This window comes from Cynocephalus volans, chromosome 10 (assembly GCF_027409185.1).
Source record: "Cynocephalus volans isolate mCynVol1 chromosome 10, mCynVol1.pri, whole genome shotgun sequence".
NCBI classification, from domain to species: domain Eukaryota; kingdom Metazoa; phylum Chordata; class Mammalia; order Dermoptera; family Cynocephalidae; genus Cynocephalus; species Cynocephalus volans.
The window spans coordinates 33,279,117-33,296,640 of NC_084469.1; the positions used below are offsets into that span (position 1 = coordinate 33,279,117).

At 49.9% G+C, this 17,524-nt stretch overlaps 1 protein-coding gene across 1 annotated transcript in view; it reads right to left on the reverse strand.

The window, feature by feature from the left end:
- Positions 1 to 10,372, reverse strand: part of NLRP1 (NLR family pyrin domain containing 1) — a 45,583-nt gene extending 35,211 nt beyond the window's left edge. Inside the window, 4 exon segments of the mRNA XM_063109831.1 lie at positions 2,786 to 4,397; positions 7,276 to 7,476; positions 8,966 to 9,142; positions 10,093 to 10,372. Coding sequence (XP_062965901.1) covers positions 2,786 to 4,397; positions 7,276 to 7,476; positions 8,966 to 9,142; positions 10,093 to 10,372 — 2,270 coding nt within the window.
- Between the last annotated feature and the right edge of the window lie 7,152 nt (positions 10,373 to 17,524).

Here is a 17,524-nt window from a genome sequence, read left to right on the forward strand (position 1 = left end):
GGATATTCATCTTTTTCATCTGCAGTGCCCAGCATAGGGCCTGGCACGGAGGAGGAACTCGGTAGTTTGGACAGCCTTCCTCCCTTTGACATACGTGTCTTTCTTTGGCACAGACATTCTAGAGTCCCAGTACCCAGAAAGGAAGTAGATGGGAGGTGGGAACAGAGCCTGGGAGAAGGGTTTGAGGACAACTTTGTGATGGGATGTTGTGTTTAATCATATACCAGCAGTCTGCTGTCCAGGTTGACTTGCATGGGGCCCCATCCCCTTCCAAGCACAGCAAGACCACAGACAGGATCCTCAGGAGAGTGGTGGCAAAGGGGAATGTCCTAGGAGAGACTATTTGCAGCCTGAAGGGGATGACGGGCTTCATCTGAGAGTGTTGGAGTAGACTCTGCCTCATATAATTTCCACCCATTTAATTTCTCCATCTTCACACACTACTTTAGTGACATCATCAACTTCCAGGGCTTTAGCTACTCAAGCTCTAATCCAAGTTTCAGACTGACATTTCTATTTTACGGCCAGATATCTCCACCTCAACACCCCCATGACTCTTCAACCTGATACATCCCAATATGTCCCCAACCTCAATTGCTCTTTCCCCCCAAGTCTGCAGAAATGTGCAGAGGGGAGGAGCAAGGGCTCTGGAGCCTGCACATGAGTTCCACCTCTCTGTGTCTCACTCAATCTCTTCAGCTGCAAAAAGAGGACACTGTGGTACCTGCTGCAGAGTGTGTGGAGGACTAAGAATTATTATAGAGCATCCCCAAAGTCCTAGCACAGTTTTAAGCTTTAACAACTCCAAAAGCATAAATGCTGCAAACATATAAAAAAAAGCCATTATTGGAAGGTTTAATTATTGGAATTTCTTTTACATTGATTTAGTTTTGTGAACTTTGAATAATAAATCTTTAACTTTTTGTTTCAGTCAATGTTTGCCATCTTTCATCAGGGGGACTCAAAGAAGAAAATTAAAATTTATTATTCAAAATGCACGATGCTTAATTACAAGCCAAATACCTGGTGGCTGCCCACCCCGCTTTCTTCGTTTCCTTAATGTTTCTGGCTGGCCCTCCTCTCCCTTCCCACAGCCTTTGGCCAATCTTCATTTCTTCCTGGCCAGTTCCGTTTGTTTCTAGTAGTCTCTTTTCCATTCTCTCTGCCTTGCCTGATGCACTCAGTACCTTAAAAATCTCCCTCCCCACTTGCAGCTGGAGCCTCTGGCTTTCCCGTGGATTCTCTCCAGGCTCCACTGGCACTGTCCACTCCAAATGCTCTTGTGCTGGCCTGGTGTCCCTGGTTCCTCTTGCCCCCATCTGGCCTCTGCCAATGTGCCTGCTCAGGGCTCTTCTGAAGCCCCCATGTCAGGCCACTGCCACTTGCATAACCTGTACCCAGGTCCTTCAAGGCCTGCTTCCTGCTTATCACCATGAACAACTACAGACAACCTGGAATGGCCAAGAATAGGGGAATGGTCAAGTCAGCCATGGCACTTCCGCTGTGGAATAGCACGTGGTCATTCACAGTGGTGTCGTACGTATCACATGACTTCATGGCATGAGGAGATGGCCTTGATATATCAAGAAAACAAAGCTGACCGTACAACAAAATGTATAGTATGGTTCAATTTTGCCATAGAAATGTGCACAGAGAAAAAGTTAGAAGGATATACCTCAATTCCTAATAACGGTCATCTCTGAGCGATGGAATTTTGGTTATACTAATTTTCATCTTTTTGCTTGTCTACATACCCATATTTTTTTCTACAATAAACTTGTGTTTTATTGTGGGAAAAAGCTTTAAAGATCTTGAAGTAAAAGATTCAAATCACAGGTTTCTTCCTCTGAGAATCCTTCCTTCTCTGGTCCACTTCTGTGGTCACTCCCCTCCGCAGGCCACCATCATACCTGCCCGTGACTCTATTATTGCAGGAATTCCAGTCTATTGAAATTACTGGATGGATGTCTTTCCTCCTGCCCCCATGTTTTGAGTTCCTTAGGGCAGGGATTGTACTTTTTAATCTGTGATCTGTAGGGCCTGGCATAAAATCAGTGCTTAATAAATATTTACAGAATGAACATCTAAAGTACCAGTACAATACGATCAATACTGCAACAGAGGCAGGGGAACCTGGACGGGGAAGTCCCGGTGTTGCTGGGGTTGGAGGATGGTTAGAGAAAGATACTCTTTCACGCTCGGGGGGGAGGGGGTTCAGGTTGAGAGCCTGTGGCAATGAGGCATCATGGACACAAATGAGGAAGTCAGTTTTGCAGGGAAAAATAGGGACCCCTTTCAGACACATGCATTCTGAGGTGATAGAGGAAGATCTCAGGGCCAATGTCATTGTCAACAGCCATCAAGGGGGTGCCTGGAGCAGCCAAGTGAGCAATTTCTTAGAGGGAAAGCATGACAAGAGAGGAAGGAGCAGACACAGGTGAGCTGCCTGGTCCTTGGAGAGTGTGGGGGCAACTAAGGCCCATGTGGAGGTGGGAGCGCATCCAGGAGAGAATGTGGCGGTCATCACAGAGGTGGGGCAGAGGCTGCAGCACAAGGCAGGGCCATAGTGGGCCTTTCCAGAAGCAAGCAGGGCCCTGCTAGGCACTGCAGAGGGTCTGGGTGGACAGAGAACAGCAGTCAGATTTAGCAGTTAGAAGCTGCTAGTGACCTGGATCCCTCAGGCCCCTCCCCCTGCTTCCTGACCAGCCCTAATGAGAGTGACCTTGGCGCTTAGGACATTCGGGCTCATGGGACTGACAGAGGAGCTGGAGAGTGGGGTACTCACAGAACTACACTGGGGAGCCTCCACACTTGTCTGTACTGTCCACCCTCATTCAGTTGGAGCCTCTTCACATGGTGGCAGAACTTAATGCAGAAAGTGGACACCAGGAGCTCCATGTCCGTTTGGATGCACATTCTTGTTCCTTGGAAACGGGCCATCGCCTGTGTCAGGAGCTCCTCATCCTGAGCCTCGTACAAACAGTGGAGCCACTGCAGAGAGGACAGCTGCGGGGAGGGCTGCTCAGCCTGGGCCTCGGCCTCAGCCTCTGCCCAGCGCAGCAGCTCCCACTTCCTCTCCTGGGACAGCCGGCAGCCGAAGATGCTCTCCATCTCACTCACCCCCTGATCACTTAAAAGGCCGAATAGGAAACGCACGGTTGGTGTCCCAAACAGGTCGTGCCTTCCGTATGCTTCTAGCAACTTTTCCACACCTCTGATGCTGCCAGGATGTTTGCTTCTCTCCTTATCCCCCAAGGCACAGGACATTGCTGCAAAGAACTCCTGGAAGCACAGGTGGATGAAGCTGTAGCTCAGAGGGGTGGGGTGCTTTTGAAGAACACCCACCTTTAAGAAAGTGGAGATGATGGTCCCGTCTAACCTGTGCTTCCTGAGGTCACCTAGACTGAACAGGGCCTTTCCTCGGCAGATACCCTCGGCAGCCAGAGAGCAGAAGCCCCTCAGCGGGGTCCCCAGGGGCTGAACTGGGAGAATCTGGGAGAGGTAGTGCAGCCAGAGGGCCGTGGTGGTCTGGGGGGTCAGTGTGAGCTCTTCTCCCCGCTCCATCTGCTGCTTCAGGCAAGTGCAGACCAGCCAGGACACCAAAGGCGTGAGACACATGGCCAAGAGTGCTCGGTTTGATTCAACCAAGCTAAAGGCTCTAATTGCTTGGCTTTCGTCCATGAAATATTTGTAGAAATATTCCTTCCTTCCAGACTCAGAGAATCCCAGGACCTCTACCCAACGTGGTTGCTCCAAAGAAGGAATAAGCTTCTGCAGAGCTGCAGTCCGAGCTGTGATCAGCAAGGAAGCCTCGGGAAGTATGGTTTTCCCCAGCAAACCTCTCAGCAGTGTGTGCACTGGCTGCGGTTGGCTCCAGCACTGACTGAGCTCAGAACTCTGCTCTCCCAAGACCCATTTTGGCTCATCCAACCCATCGAGGATGAAGAGCAGCTTCTCTGGCCGAGACAGGATCTGTTCAACGGGAGCTGGAGGGGCAGCCCAGTCTTTTGTGATGAGCTCAGTGAGGCTCACCGCCTTGGACTGGGCCAGCTCTCTGCAGCTGAAATAAAAGACATGCTGGAAGCGGTCCCTGTACAGCTGGCCCTCCTCCCAGGCTCCCCTCACCTGCCTGGCCAGTGTTGATTTCCCAGTTCCAGCAGTCCCCTCCAGTATGACTATGCGAGGTTCTTCCTGGGTGTACCGGTCTGGGCCAAATAAATCTCTGATCTCAATCAAATGTCCTTGCTCTTCCACCGCATCATGATGGAGGTGACCTCTGGGGTGAGGTCTTTGTAGAAGTAGCAGCTGTGTGAATTTTTGGTGCAAATCCTCATTTTTCCAGGACTGAGTGGGACAGGGCTTCTCTCTCCTCTGTTTCTGGTATCTTTCTCTGATTCCTAAGTAAGGGAGGGAAAGATGGAACATAGAGATGTAAAGTAGATTCATTCGCTCGTTCATTCATTCAACAACTGTTTTAGGCACATGCTCCAAGCCACACACTGTGCCGGCTGCATACCGTGGTATGTTCTCACCAGTGCAGCGGAGGGAACATGGGCTTTGGGGTACGAGATCCTAGCTCAAGTCTTGACTTGGCCAAGTCATACTTCCTGTGGGACTTTTCTTCATTCTTCAAATATTTATCAAGGGCTTCCTATGTGCCAAATGCTGCTCTAGGGGCTGGGGATAAAGAGTGAATAGAACAGACACAGCTCTCTGTCCTCATTAAGCCCATGTCTTGGGCCATTAGCCCCATGAGCCTGTTTTCTCACCTGTAAGTCAGAGATAGTGACATCTCCTTGTAGGAAGTCATGGGGGAATGGAGGAGAGGGTGGCTGGTGTTGCAGATGCTGCTGGGTCCTGACACACTCCCTCAGCACCCACTGTTGCCATACCTGCCAGCCAGTGTCCCTCTGCAAGCACCCGTGATTGCCTGCCTGAGAGCTCATGGTCCACAAGTGGGGCAGGCCAGCACGAGCCCTCCACTGGTGACAGATGGGGGTCCCTTGCTCCAGACAGACAACTCCAGGTGTGTTCTCCACTGTCTCCCACACATCCCCAGCAGCATCGAACCTCAGTTGCTTAGAGGGGTAACCTGCTCCATCACGCACCTTTCCTGGGCTTCCCCTTCCCTGCCCCACTTGTCCTCTCTCCTACCAGAGCTTCCAGGGAATCATCTCCCCAATAAACTACCTGCAGGAAATCCTCTCTCAGGGTTTGCTTCTGACGGAGCCCAACCTGAGACAGTTGGGAAGGTGCCTTTTGAACTGTGAGGAGCTGAGCTCACATAAGGGACTGTCCCCGGGGGGGGGATCTCAGTCTCCTGTCAGTCAGATTCCAAATAGAAGGACCCTTGCAGCCCCTTCCCTGCTCTCCCTTCACAGTATTCTTAGTGCCTCTCATTTCTCTCCTTAGGCGAATTGTAGATTTGCTTTTGTTGTCTCCTGTGGGAAGATTTCTGGCAATGTGAAAATCTGAGAGCATCAGGATGGCCACCTGAGGTCACAGCCACAGCCCGCCCACTCAGGCCATGTCTGCTTCAGGTGCCCCGAGAGGACTTAGCTCTCTTGATGCCACATTTACCAAAACCTCCTGGTTTTCATGGATTTCTTACCATGTGACATATCTAATCCTCTTGAATCGAGTCGTACTTTAGAAATCCTCCCTCTACCCTTGATACCTCTAATGAGTTTCATTTTTAATATTATGTCGCTGATCAGGGGTTGGCAAACTCTGGCCAAATCCACAAAAACAGGTGGCTGGCTGGATTTGGCCGGAGTTTGCCAGCCCCAGCCAGCCACCTGTTTTTGTACAACCTGCAAGCTATGAATGGTTGTTACATTTTTAAATGGTTGGAAAAAATCAAAAGAAGGATCATATTGCATAACATGAAAATTATACAAAGTACAAAATTTAGTGTCCATAAATATGATGTCACTGGCACCCAGCCAGTGCATTTGCTCATGTCCTGTCTGTGGCTGCTTTCAGGCTATGAGGGCAGAGATGAGCAGTTACAACTTAGACCCTATGGCCCACAAAGCCTAAAATATTTACTCTTTTGTTCCTCACACAAACAAATTTTTCTACCTTTGCTCTTACTATATCAAAAAGCATACCACGTGATTTTTGTGCTTGCTATGAAACTGTTGTTGGAGACCTTAAGTTCCCCACTTGAAAAATTCTGTTAGAATTTAGAATCGGGGGGAAAGTGGGTTTCTCTTGAATAGGTCTTTTCTCCTGTATTGAGTAATTGATATTACATCATCATCATATTACCCCTTTTGCCTGGTTGCTAGGATGCTCAGAACCAATGGAAGCTTTAATTATAGCAACTATTTAGTCTTCATGGCTTTCATATTTTTTTCATTTTTAAGGTTGCATTCTAGAGAGGTTATTGCATTTGAATGTTTCTGTAAGTTGCTTTTAATCCTTCCTTCCACCTCTGCCCCCTTCCTTCCTTCTTTTCTATTTTGAATGGGAAGGGATGAGACTAATTAAGTCAATTGATATACTTTGAGTCTGGGTCACATTTTAGGACCATTAATTTTACCAGTTTACTTCTGGCTGGGTGCAGAAGGAATCCTTTTAACTCAACATCTCTCAGACTTGTCCTAGCATTGAGAGGTAGTATAGTTCAGGGTTAAGACTGACATCAGGAGCTCGTGTGCTTGTGGCTTCTGTGTGACGTCCTCACTGCTCAGATGGCAGAGGGAGTAGGATGTAGGGGTTAAAGGTGTGGATTGTGCGTCAGAGAGTGCAGAGGCTGAATTGCACCTCTGCCACTACTAACTGTGAGACTTTATCTTTCTGTGCCTCAGTTTTCTCATTCTCCCTCCAAAGGTGGGATAATAACAATATTGCTTTCACAGAGTGGTTGTGTAACTTAGGCAGAATGTGCATGTGAAGCACCGGGCCCTGGGCCTGACACAGAATGAGTGTCCTGCAAACACAGGCATGTGACTTACTCTAGGCAACTCGGGGGTGAGGAGCTCAGTGGAGATGGAATCCAGATCTCCTGACCCCAGGCCAATGCCCTGCCCACTAAACCAGGTGACGTATTTCCATGGTAGGTAACACATCTTCATTTAAATTTTCAGGGGCCTCTTGGAAACTGTGACTTGGTCCAATGGAGCGACTCCAATGATGGGATTTTTGGAGAGATGTCTGTGCTCAGCCTGCCCACCTGGCCCCCAGAGGACTCTGCCCATGCCTTTCCAGAGGACTCTGCCCATGCCTTTGCCTCACCCACCCATCTCCAGATGCTCAGCAGGGCCTCACCTGTGCTACAACTTCCAGATGTTTCAGGAAGAGATGACCCAGTCATAGAAGCCTCCTGCTTCCTGGGTTCTGGTCTGGGCTGAGGTGATGGTGCCCAGATCTTCAGCACTGCTGTGGATGTGGGGGTGTTGGGTGACTCCTGGCTTGGAGACTTGTGGTCCGGGGATCTTGGAAGAGCTCCAAAGATCAGGAAAGGGTTTTCTAGGGAGAATGACAGGGAAGAAATAACCATTTGCTGAACAACCATTTTATTTCAGGTGCATACATTTTAAACTCTCATGACTCCTGTGAGATGGATGTTATCTTATTCTTAAAACCATGTAAAGGTAGACATACAATTTTTCTGAAACCTCTTGGTTGGAGTACAGTGTGTATTAGGTAGAAAGACTTTGATACACACTTGGGAGCTGAGCTCCCCATTTCAAGTAACAATAAGTAGTTACTATGTGGCATTCTAAGGAAGGTGGGGTCTCTTCACTGCCAGGCACTGCTCTGCTAGGCAGTGAAACTTGGGCTGTACAAGTTAGGGGCAGAGCAGAATTGCTCTGTATCATAGAGGAGAGAAGAGCCAGTGAGACTGGATACTGCCTGGGGGAAGGGCAGGAAAGAAGCGAATATTGGTGGATGCACTGGAGGAGATCCTTTGTGGGGAGAGAAGTGTGAGCAGTTTAACTTTCTTCTACAATACCTTCACTAGAGCCTACATCATGCACTTGGATTTTTATGCTAGTGGATTATGTGTGGAGCTTAAAGAGTTGCAAATTCTGTATTGTGGAGTGGGAAGTGGCACAAGGAGTGGAAACTAAGTAGTATGAAGGCTCAGAAAAGGAAATGAGACACAGAGGAGTGGAGCAACTTGTTCCATGTCGCACAGCAAATGCGTAAAGTCAGGGCAAAAACTGAGGGCAATAGAGCTTGAGCCTGTAACCAGCATTGCCAGGGCTTGGGAGCAGCAGGAGTGAGAGTGGGCACAGAAGGAAGTGAAAGAGAAAGGAGAATCAGGTGGAGACTTTCACAAAGCAGCAGCAGAGTGGAGGAAGAAATCACTGCTCCATTCCTCCAGCAAGTGGAGGAGGAGGATTGGATTGTTCCTGGTCCCAGCTCTGGCACTGCCACTAAGTGCTAAGTGAGCTTGGACAAGTGAGCTGCCCTCTGTAGTCCTTCTGCACTTCGATGCTGAGATGGGAAGAGGAAGAGAAAAGGGTGTAGCTGAGGTTTGGTGCCTGGGTGAGTCAGATGGCAAGAGATCAAAATAAGAGAAGTCAGGTTAGGAAACTGGCTGGGGCTGAGGAATGAGCCTCGCCTCTTCTTGGAGCCCAGCTGGAGAATATAATCCTCCTTGGAACTTCTGGACCATACTGACCCCAAAGACCTTCAGAGCCCACCAAGACTATGAGTGGAGCTCTGCTTGGGCAAGGGCCATGTCACACATGGCACCCAGTTGGGTAAGACTCACTGCCTGACCCACATGGGTCTCAGTTTCCCCATCTGTCAAATGGGAAGGGGTGCAGTCTCAGCACTGGTAGCTCCCTGAAAGATCACGTCTGGGCCTACTGCTCTCATCACCCCATCCTGGCCCCTCCATCCTTCCTCTGCTGTCCCCCTCCCCAGGTCCCCACACAGGCACATGCTCACCCTGGCTGACTCACAGCTCCATCCAGGGCTCTCAGCCTGACTCAACGAGCCTCACCTCTCCAGTTGAGTCCAGATGATGTGCCAGGAAGCTGTCTAAAACTCCTCTTCTCTGAGTCCTGGGGGCGCTTCAGGGACTCAGGGCCCAGGAACTGCAGCACCGCGGTGGAGGTGGGCCAGCTGGGGGACTCCAAGTTGGGTGCACTTGGGGAGTAAGGGAATGAGGGAGAGCGCACTACGGGAAGGAGATAAAGAGGTTGGGGCTTGTCAGAAAGGCAGGGGCAGGGTCCAGGGGACTGAAGCCAGGGCTCTTCATATGAAGCAGTTCTCCCGTCTCAACCAAGACAGAGGTCAGGAGAAACCAGTGAAACCACTGTAGTCTGCCACAACCTCCTCCACGGGCTCGTCCCGAGAATGATGCTCTTACAGACACCACTGGGCAAAAAGTCCTGATCTGCGATCCAGGAAATGTGCGTCTCTGTCCTGGTTCTGACACTACCTCCCTGTGTAAGTCGCTACTGCTCTCTGAGCCCCAGCTCTCCGATGTGGGACTGTAGATTCTGCCTCCACGGGCTGCTAATAGTAACAGTAACAGCAGCAGCAGCACTTTCTACACATTAGACTCTGTGCCAAATGTTTCACGTGGATTATCTCTTTCACCCCTCACACAGCCTAAGGAGGCAGGCTCTTACTCACTCATTTTGCAGATGGGGGAACAGAGGCAGAGACTGATCCTAGGATTTGCTCAGCATCATACTGCCTGGACTAGGACCTGCCTCTGCCTGACTCCCAGGTCTGTGCTCATAACTACAATGCCAGGCAAGTGCCCCACTTCGGAGGGGCTTGAAACCCATGCCCCCCCTTCCCTTTTCCCTTATGAACATCAGCACCTCCCCTCTGTGGCCCTCTGAGATCTCCCTCCCAGGCCCTGTGAGGACCACCTTGGGTCCTCAGAAGGCACTTGAATAGAAGAGGGTGTGGGGTTCTAGGGTCCAGCAAGGACCCCCTAGTAAGCCTCTCAGCTCCAGCCTAGTCTGGGCCTGGATCCCCACTTTGACAGGCCAGTCCCAAGTCACTGCCCAGAGGATGGCCTGGAAGAGAGGGTTCAGTGGTGGCGGTGGGGTCCCAAGCGGGGAGAGATGGGGGTCAGAGATGAGCAGGCAGAGGGGCCCTTTGTCCACTCACCTGACATCAAGTCCATCTCTGCCTGGGCCTGGGCACACAACAACTTCAGGCCCATCTGTTCCCAGGTGCGCAGGGCCAGGTCCCAGGCCTGCTGTTCCCCATACTGAGCCACCAGGCATGAGGCCACCTCTGTGCCACTGGTCTCTGGCTGAGCTGGTGTCACATCTGAAGAGCCACCAGAGTGCGCTTTATTGGGCAGCCGAAGCTGGAACTCCTTCAGTTCCTCCTTCTTCAGCAGCTCCAGGTAACAGGCCAGCCGGCACTGGGTTCTGCCAGCCATCTCTGCCCTGGGGGGTCTTGGGGACCTTCCTGGTGCGTGGATGGTGAGAGGCGTTAGGCAGGCAGGGAACAGTGGTCCTCCTTTGCCTTTGTTTCTATTAATTTCCAATGCAAGACTGCTGCGGGGATCATTCCTTTTGGCCCGGTAAACTCCTACTCAGCATTCAGAATCCAGTTTTGTAAACCTCAGGGCATCTGCTGGTGTAGATCGTGTTGGGAGGAGGGACAGGAAGAGAAGAGGTGGGAAAAGTTGTAGAAGGAGGAGCCCAGAGGGGACAGGGAGACGCTGGAGGAAGTCAGGTTTTGTGGGCTGCTGGGGTGGGGCCCAGAGCCAGGCAGGGAGGGGAAGAGGGAGGGGGTTGGGAGGATGAGGGGACGAGGTGTGGACACTCACTATTCGGTGTTCCTCAAATTCTTCCCCCTTCTGGGACTTGGATTCCTGGGACCAACCCTTGAGCTGCATGCTGATAGGAGGTGGGGTTGGGGGAGAGGCAAACAGGGTGGCTTTCAGAGCCCAGGATGGAGCTCAGGGCTGCCAATGTCTGGGTGGCTTCAGACCTGTCCTGACCCTGGGACACACCAGGGAGAACAGCCCCCAGTCGGCCAGACTAGGAAGAAAAGTCACCCAGAGGAAACCCATGGGGGGGCGTGGCCAGGGGAGGGGAAAGTGGGCACAGGACACATGTGCGACAGCAGAGATTCAGAGCCAGATATCCAGACAGGGCACATCCACAGGCAGGCTGGGGGCATCAGCCCTGTCAGGTCGATGCTGCAGCAGGTGCAGACACATTCAACATATAGTGAGCACATCTTCGCACAGGCACCCTTCCAGCTTGTCACCCAGAGCCTGGCACAGAGCCACCGTGCAGCCTCTCCAGGCAGGTCGGGGGGGCCCAGGCTCTCAGGATGTGTGCAGCCCCCTGTGTCTGCCAGGGCAGCTCCTTATCAGGAGACATTAGAGCTGGGCCAGGGGACACTTTTCTCAGTCTCTCACGAGCTCCCACCATGCTGCGAGGGGCAGTGAAGTGTGTGTTCAAGCTCAGGGAGCTGTCTGCTTTGTGCCCTCAGCTTGTAAACATTTCCCCCAAAAGCGGAACAGCTCTTGCCTCGTCCTGGCTAAGCCAGGCCCTGGCGGAGCAAGGCGCGAGCTTCCTTCCTCTTTTGTAAGAACAGCAGAGGTTGGGGGCTCCAGGTTAAGGAATGACATTACCCATCTCATTTGCTGTTGTATAGCAACACCTGGAGTTTCTGGAGATGCCTTGGTTTGGCCAGGCTTGAGGAGCTTGAGCCCATGGCTTGCTGGGACTTCTTGTGTGGGTGGTTCATCTCCCTGTGCCTCAGTTTGCTCATCTATTAAATGGGACATCATAAGTTTGCCACACGAGGCTCCAATTCAGCAAAAGCTCTTAGTAACCTTTACTAATGTTATATAAATGTTAGTCTTTTCTAAAGAGCCAGTAAGCACATCACAGGGCATTCTAACATCAGACAGCAGGAGTGGAAAGTGCTAAGCTACAAGGTGGGATGATCAGGGATTTGAACACTCCGTGTGGTGAGAGAAAGGGCCTGGGAGAAGGGTGTGTGGGTTTTTATTCCCTCCCAACACCAACCATTTGACACCAGCTGGTGTCCTACTATTCAATTCAAGTCTGACACTAACTGCCTGGAGTTAGCATCAGACCCCACAGGTTTAAAGACTCAGTCCCACAAGACTGCCCTCACTTCAGATGCCAGCTGCAAATGGGGTGCCCGGACCACCCACACTTCTGTCTGACTTGGTGACAAATTCACGGTTCGCACAGCCCCCCTCAGGTTTAATAATTTTCTAGAACAGCTCACAGGACTCATGAAAACAACTTACCTATTATTACTGGTTTATGATAGAGGATTCGACTTAGGAACAGCCAAATGGAAGAGACGCACAGGGCAAGGTGTGGAGAGGAAGGGGGCGTGGGGCTTCCACGCCCTCTCTGTGTGCACCGCCCTCCCAGCGCCTCCACATGTTCAGCAGCCTGGAACCTCTCCAAACTCCACACAAACAGCACTGTCAGGGCTTTTATGGAGGTTTCATTTCACAGGCATGATTGATTAAATCACTGGCCATTGGTGATCAACTCCACCTTCAGCCCCTCTCCCCTCTCATCCTGCTTTGGTCTTTCCTGTGACCAGCACCCATTCTGAAGCTATCCAGGGGAGTCATCTTGTTGGCGTACAAAAGCTGCTCTTGTCACTAGGGAGATTCCAGGGGTTTTAGGAGCTGGGTACCAAGAACTGAGGATAAAGACCAAATATTTCTTTTTTTTATTATAGCACAGAGGGGCTCCTAGAATTCTGGGTAATGTGAGAAACTCCAGGCCTGGGAGGTCAAGGCCAGGCAGAGAGAGGCGGAGGGAGCAGAACAGTTGCAGAGAAATGTGCTCCCCCAGCACCCAGCAGAGCAGACTTCTCGGCTGCTCAGTCACCAGCCCCAGTTCTCTTGGGGTGTCTCTGACTGTGGGTGTGAGCATGTGAGCTTTTGTGCTCCTAAACTATCTGACCTAATGTTTGGGCTCCTGGACTAAACTAGTTTCAGGCATATCAAGAAGGCCAGTGGAAGGAGGCCTGTTCAGGTCACACAGCAGGTCAGTGGCCAAGCTGGGGTCTCTGGACTTCCAGGCCAAGGATATTTTTTTCTTCCAGTCCATTCTATTTAATTCTAGGTCAATAAGATTTGGAGGGAAGGGGTATGGAATTTGGAGTCAGAAGGTGCAGTTCTGCTTTTAGCTGTTTTGCAGTCTTGGACAAGTCATTTAACTTGTTGGGCCTCAGTATCTACATCTGTAAAATGGGGTAATAATACCTACTTCAGAGGATATAAAACCAAATAATGCATGTGATTGTGGTAAGCACAGCTGCTGGAGCGCTTAGCACCTGCTTAATACAAGTTGACTTACTCTCTCTCTCTCTCTCTCTTTTTAAAAAAAATTTCACCCGCTGTAATCCTACTCATTCTTTTAGGGCCAACCCAAATTGTTGGAGTGAGCAGGACCGAACCCATGTTGGGACCTAAAACTGCCTGGGCTGCAGGGGTGGAGGGATTTTAAAAAGGACAGGTTTTTTTTCTCTCCACTCTTTCTTCCCAACCCCTGACTTTCTTATCTTGCTTGCTAAATGCAAAAACAAGGCTGAGAAGCTAAACCATATTTTACAAAGCTAACAGTTCTTTCCTTGAGACTTAGAATTTTGAGGAGTGACTAAGTCCAAATGACTGGAAGCTGACCGTGGGCACCAGCCAAGTCAGCCAGAGCTCTGCAAAGTGAAACTACGCGAAAGACTGCAGAAGGGTTGTTCTGCTCTGGAACAAACCAGAATCTTGCAGGTTCTTGAGTTAACAGTGAAGATGAGAACAGAAACCAGAAGTCTTGGTGAGACCTTGTACCTGACTCATAGACACGGACCCCTCGTAGCTCCACCTCCTTCTCTCCTGCTTTTCATTTCCCACGTTCCATTCCCTCAACCCCTCCATTAAAAACCCCTCAGTAAATGTAAGTCTTTGAGATCACTTTAGTCTGGCCAGTCTCCTTCAGGTTTACCAGAGAGATGGGTTAGCCTAACAACTCTTCTCAGGTCACTGGTATTCTTGAATAAAAGCTGACTTGCATTTTCACCAACATTTGATTTTTGAGCAGTTTTCTTTTGTCTGGGGGCAGGCGGCCAGACCTGTGAGTTTGATATCAATTCTGGGGAGCCTCAGCCAGGAGCTGAGTGTTTCCTGTAACAAAATGGCACCTCTCTTGGAAGCTTTTCCTGCTTTGATCTTTCATCCCACAGTTCATTAAGCATATCCTTGGATGCCTTGCAGTTCAGCCATCTGTGCCTGGAGGCTGGGTTGCTCAACGGAAAGTGTGGGGGCTTTGGGGCTGGTGGGTCTGGGTTCCCGTGCTGGCTTGCCACTTACTGACTGTGGTCCTGGGCAACACCTGCCTCTTTGTGTTTTGTCTTTAAGGTGAGGAAAGGACAGTCATGTCCCAAAGTCCTTGTGAAAGTTGAATGAACAAATATGAACGTGCCTAGCTCAGGATCTGAGATGTAGCAGACGGTCCATAAACATTAGTTACCTTCTTCTTTTAAAATCATGGGCTCCTCGAAAGCAGGTAGCTGCGTCTTGAATTTCTTGTATCTGGAAAAATAGCTCAATGCTTTGCACAGCCTTGGCTCAGATACTATTATTAATGAAGGAGTAATTTACTTTTAAAATTACTTTTAATTTTAATCTCACAAGTAATACATACATACAGTTTCATTGTTAAAACTTCAAGCAATACAGACATGGCTTTTCCGACGTTCCCAGTCCCAGCCCCCTCCACAGAGGTTGCTGCTGTTCCCAGCACATTGTGTGTCTTACACACACACACACACACACACATGCCCACACACATACACACACTTCAAACTACCTTCAAGTTGACTGTGATCACATTCATGTTCTGCAGCTGAGGGGCTGCTCCCCACACCCCTGCTAATGTGGAGGAGGATAAATTTACTTTTGCCAATCTCTGTGGGGAAAGGAGCCTTTCTGTTGTTTTAGCCCAAATTTCCCTGATGAGGAGGGGGTAGAGCTGAAGGTGGGATTTGATTGCACGTGGTGCACTAGAAGCTCCTGCACCCTGCGCTTTCTTCCCAGACCCCTCCTGTTCTCTAGCTGTGCACACTCGCCTTGTGACCTCATTCAGTCTCGTGAATTAAGTGCTCTCCATGGGCTGACATGTCCCACATTTATATCTCTGGCCCTATCATTCCTCCTAACTCCAGAGTCTTTATCCAACAGCCTCCTCGACCTCTCCCCTCAGGCGTAGCAGTCTTCTCCAACTGAACAGCCCCCATCAGAGCTCCCAATTCCATCACCTCCCTCCTGCCCTCCAGCCTGCCCTGCTCACAGGATCTTCGTTTCAGTAAATGACTGCTCAGTCCCAGAACATCGGGTCACCTTTGTCTCTTCTCTTTCTCTCAAACTCTGCATCTAATCTGTCAGCTAGTCCTGCTGACACTGGCTTTTAAATAGATCTGGAATCTGACTCTTCCCTCCACGCCCACTGATGCCCCTAGTCCAGCCCACGGTCTCTTACCAGATCACCGCTGTAGCTTCCTCTTTCCCCTGTCGCCGACATTGTCCCATTACTGTCTTCTCTCTGTCCAGCAACCAGAATAATCCATTTAAAATGTAAATTAGGGGAGGTCACCTCTGGGCTTAAACTTTCCCATACTCCCCATCTCATTTTGAGTAAAAACCAAAGTCCTCCCAGTGGCTCATGGGGACCTACACGATCTGACCCCTGACACTTCTCTGGCATTACTTCCTTCCTGGTTCCTCTCCCTCACTCTGCTCTGCATCTTGGTGTCCTTCCAATTCCTTGAACGCACCAGGAGTACGTTCGGTACCGCAGGGCCTTTGCACTGGCTTTTCCATTCTTTGGCAATGATTTCCCTGAGATAGCCAGAGGCTTGCTACCTGATCTCCTATAGAGCAGTACCTCACTCCCTCTAGAACCTTTCCCCTGTTTTATTTTTCTGCATGATGCTTATCATCTGACATTACAGACTTGTTTATTTGTTTACTTTCTGTCACCCCTTCCTGTCCATAGAATTTAGCTCCCTGAGGACAGAAATTAGCCTGTTTTGTTCACTGTTGTATTTCCCGCTCCTAAAACTGCCTGGTCCACGATATGAGCACAATAAAAGTTATACGTATTGAATGTCTTTTGGATTCTTTCCTTTTCATCCTTCTGAACAGCTGCTCATCGTGGCCATTAGATGGCACTCAAGTACTTTCTGTGCATTGAAACTGTGTCATCAGTTTGGTTAATAGGACCCATTGGCGTGCTCCGTCTGAGGCCTGAATTTTTAAAGTTATCCCTGTTCTGGTGCTTTGGGTCTTTGCTCTCTTTCATCAAGGACTTATAGGAGCACATTAAAATCCACTTTTATTTGAGTCATCCTAGTTCGTATTAAAAATTAACTTATGAGGCTAATCCACGTGTCCCACACTCCGTCACAGTAGAGTGATACTTTCTTTTTATACGCAAATTATTATGACTTGAATCTAAGTGTGGATTGCTATTGGAGACTGGCCTTCTTAAAATTCCCCTGCTCCCAGCGATTTCTAAGAGTGTCCCAGGCATTGCCTCATGGGGCTTCTGAAGTCAGTCCTCAGTTTCCCCCTCACCTCCTGGTCATGGTCTCAGATGCTGTCTCCGTCCTCCCGAGATTGCAGGGGGCCCCAGCTCTCCTCCCTGGTCCACCAATTCTGGGGTCGCTGCTCTTTTTCTGTCAACTCCTGAAATGCGGGACAGTCCTCTGTAGTTCTCCATAGCACAGCTGGGGCAAGGATACGAGGCTCTGACTTTGAGCAAGACTCTCTGAGGGATCAGGGATGAAGGAAATAAATACAGCACAGGGTCTCTTACACCGGTTGCTATTGACACTGTTCTCAGAGCCTGCAGACCCAAGACCGTCGTCCTTGGGGCCCCTGTCTCAGTGGCAGTCTCTGAGGCACTGGCTAGTCTCCATCTGACACAGCGGGTCATTCCCCAGCCCCGAGATCCTCCTGCCGCCTCCACACCTTGGAGGCTGGGTCCATCTGGCTTTGGACCCCTGGAAAGAACAAGTTCCCCCCATGTGCATACCACTCTTAACACAGGCCCCAGGATTAACCTCCTTCCAGGATACTGTTGCAGAAATATCTGTTCCCTTCAGGTATGTGGTCAGTACCATGGACCCAAGAAGACAATCCCAACAGTCTGACAGTTTATTTCCCCAAAGTTGGTGAAATAAAACTGCACCAACAGGCTTAGATAAAACTGTGCACTGAATACCAGTAGTTGAAATTTTTAATTAAAAAATACAATCTAGTCCATCCAGCCTTTCTCCTAGCACCATGCCTCCTCTTCCGCTACTTCTAGTCTTTCCGCCAGTGTGAAGTGAAGGAAATATCTGGACTCAGTATCTCTCCTAGTTTGCTTTTAGTCTCCTGCGAACTTGGACAAGGATACTTGTACATACACCCACATTTCCATCTTCCAAGAACAAAAAGTATCCAGAGGACACAGTTAATTTCCGTCATTTACGGTAGAACACACCCTCTCACCCTGAGTATTTGCATGTGACATTCTTAGCT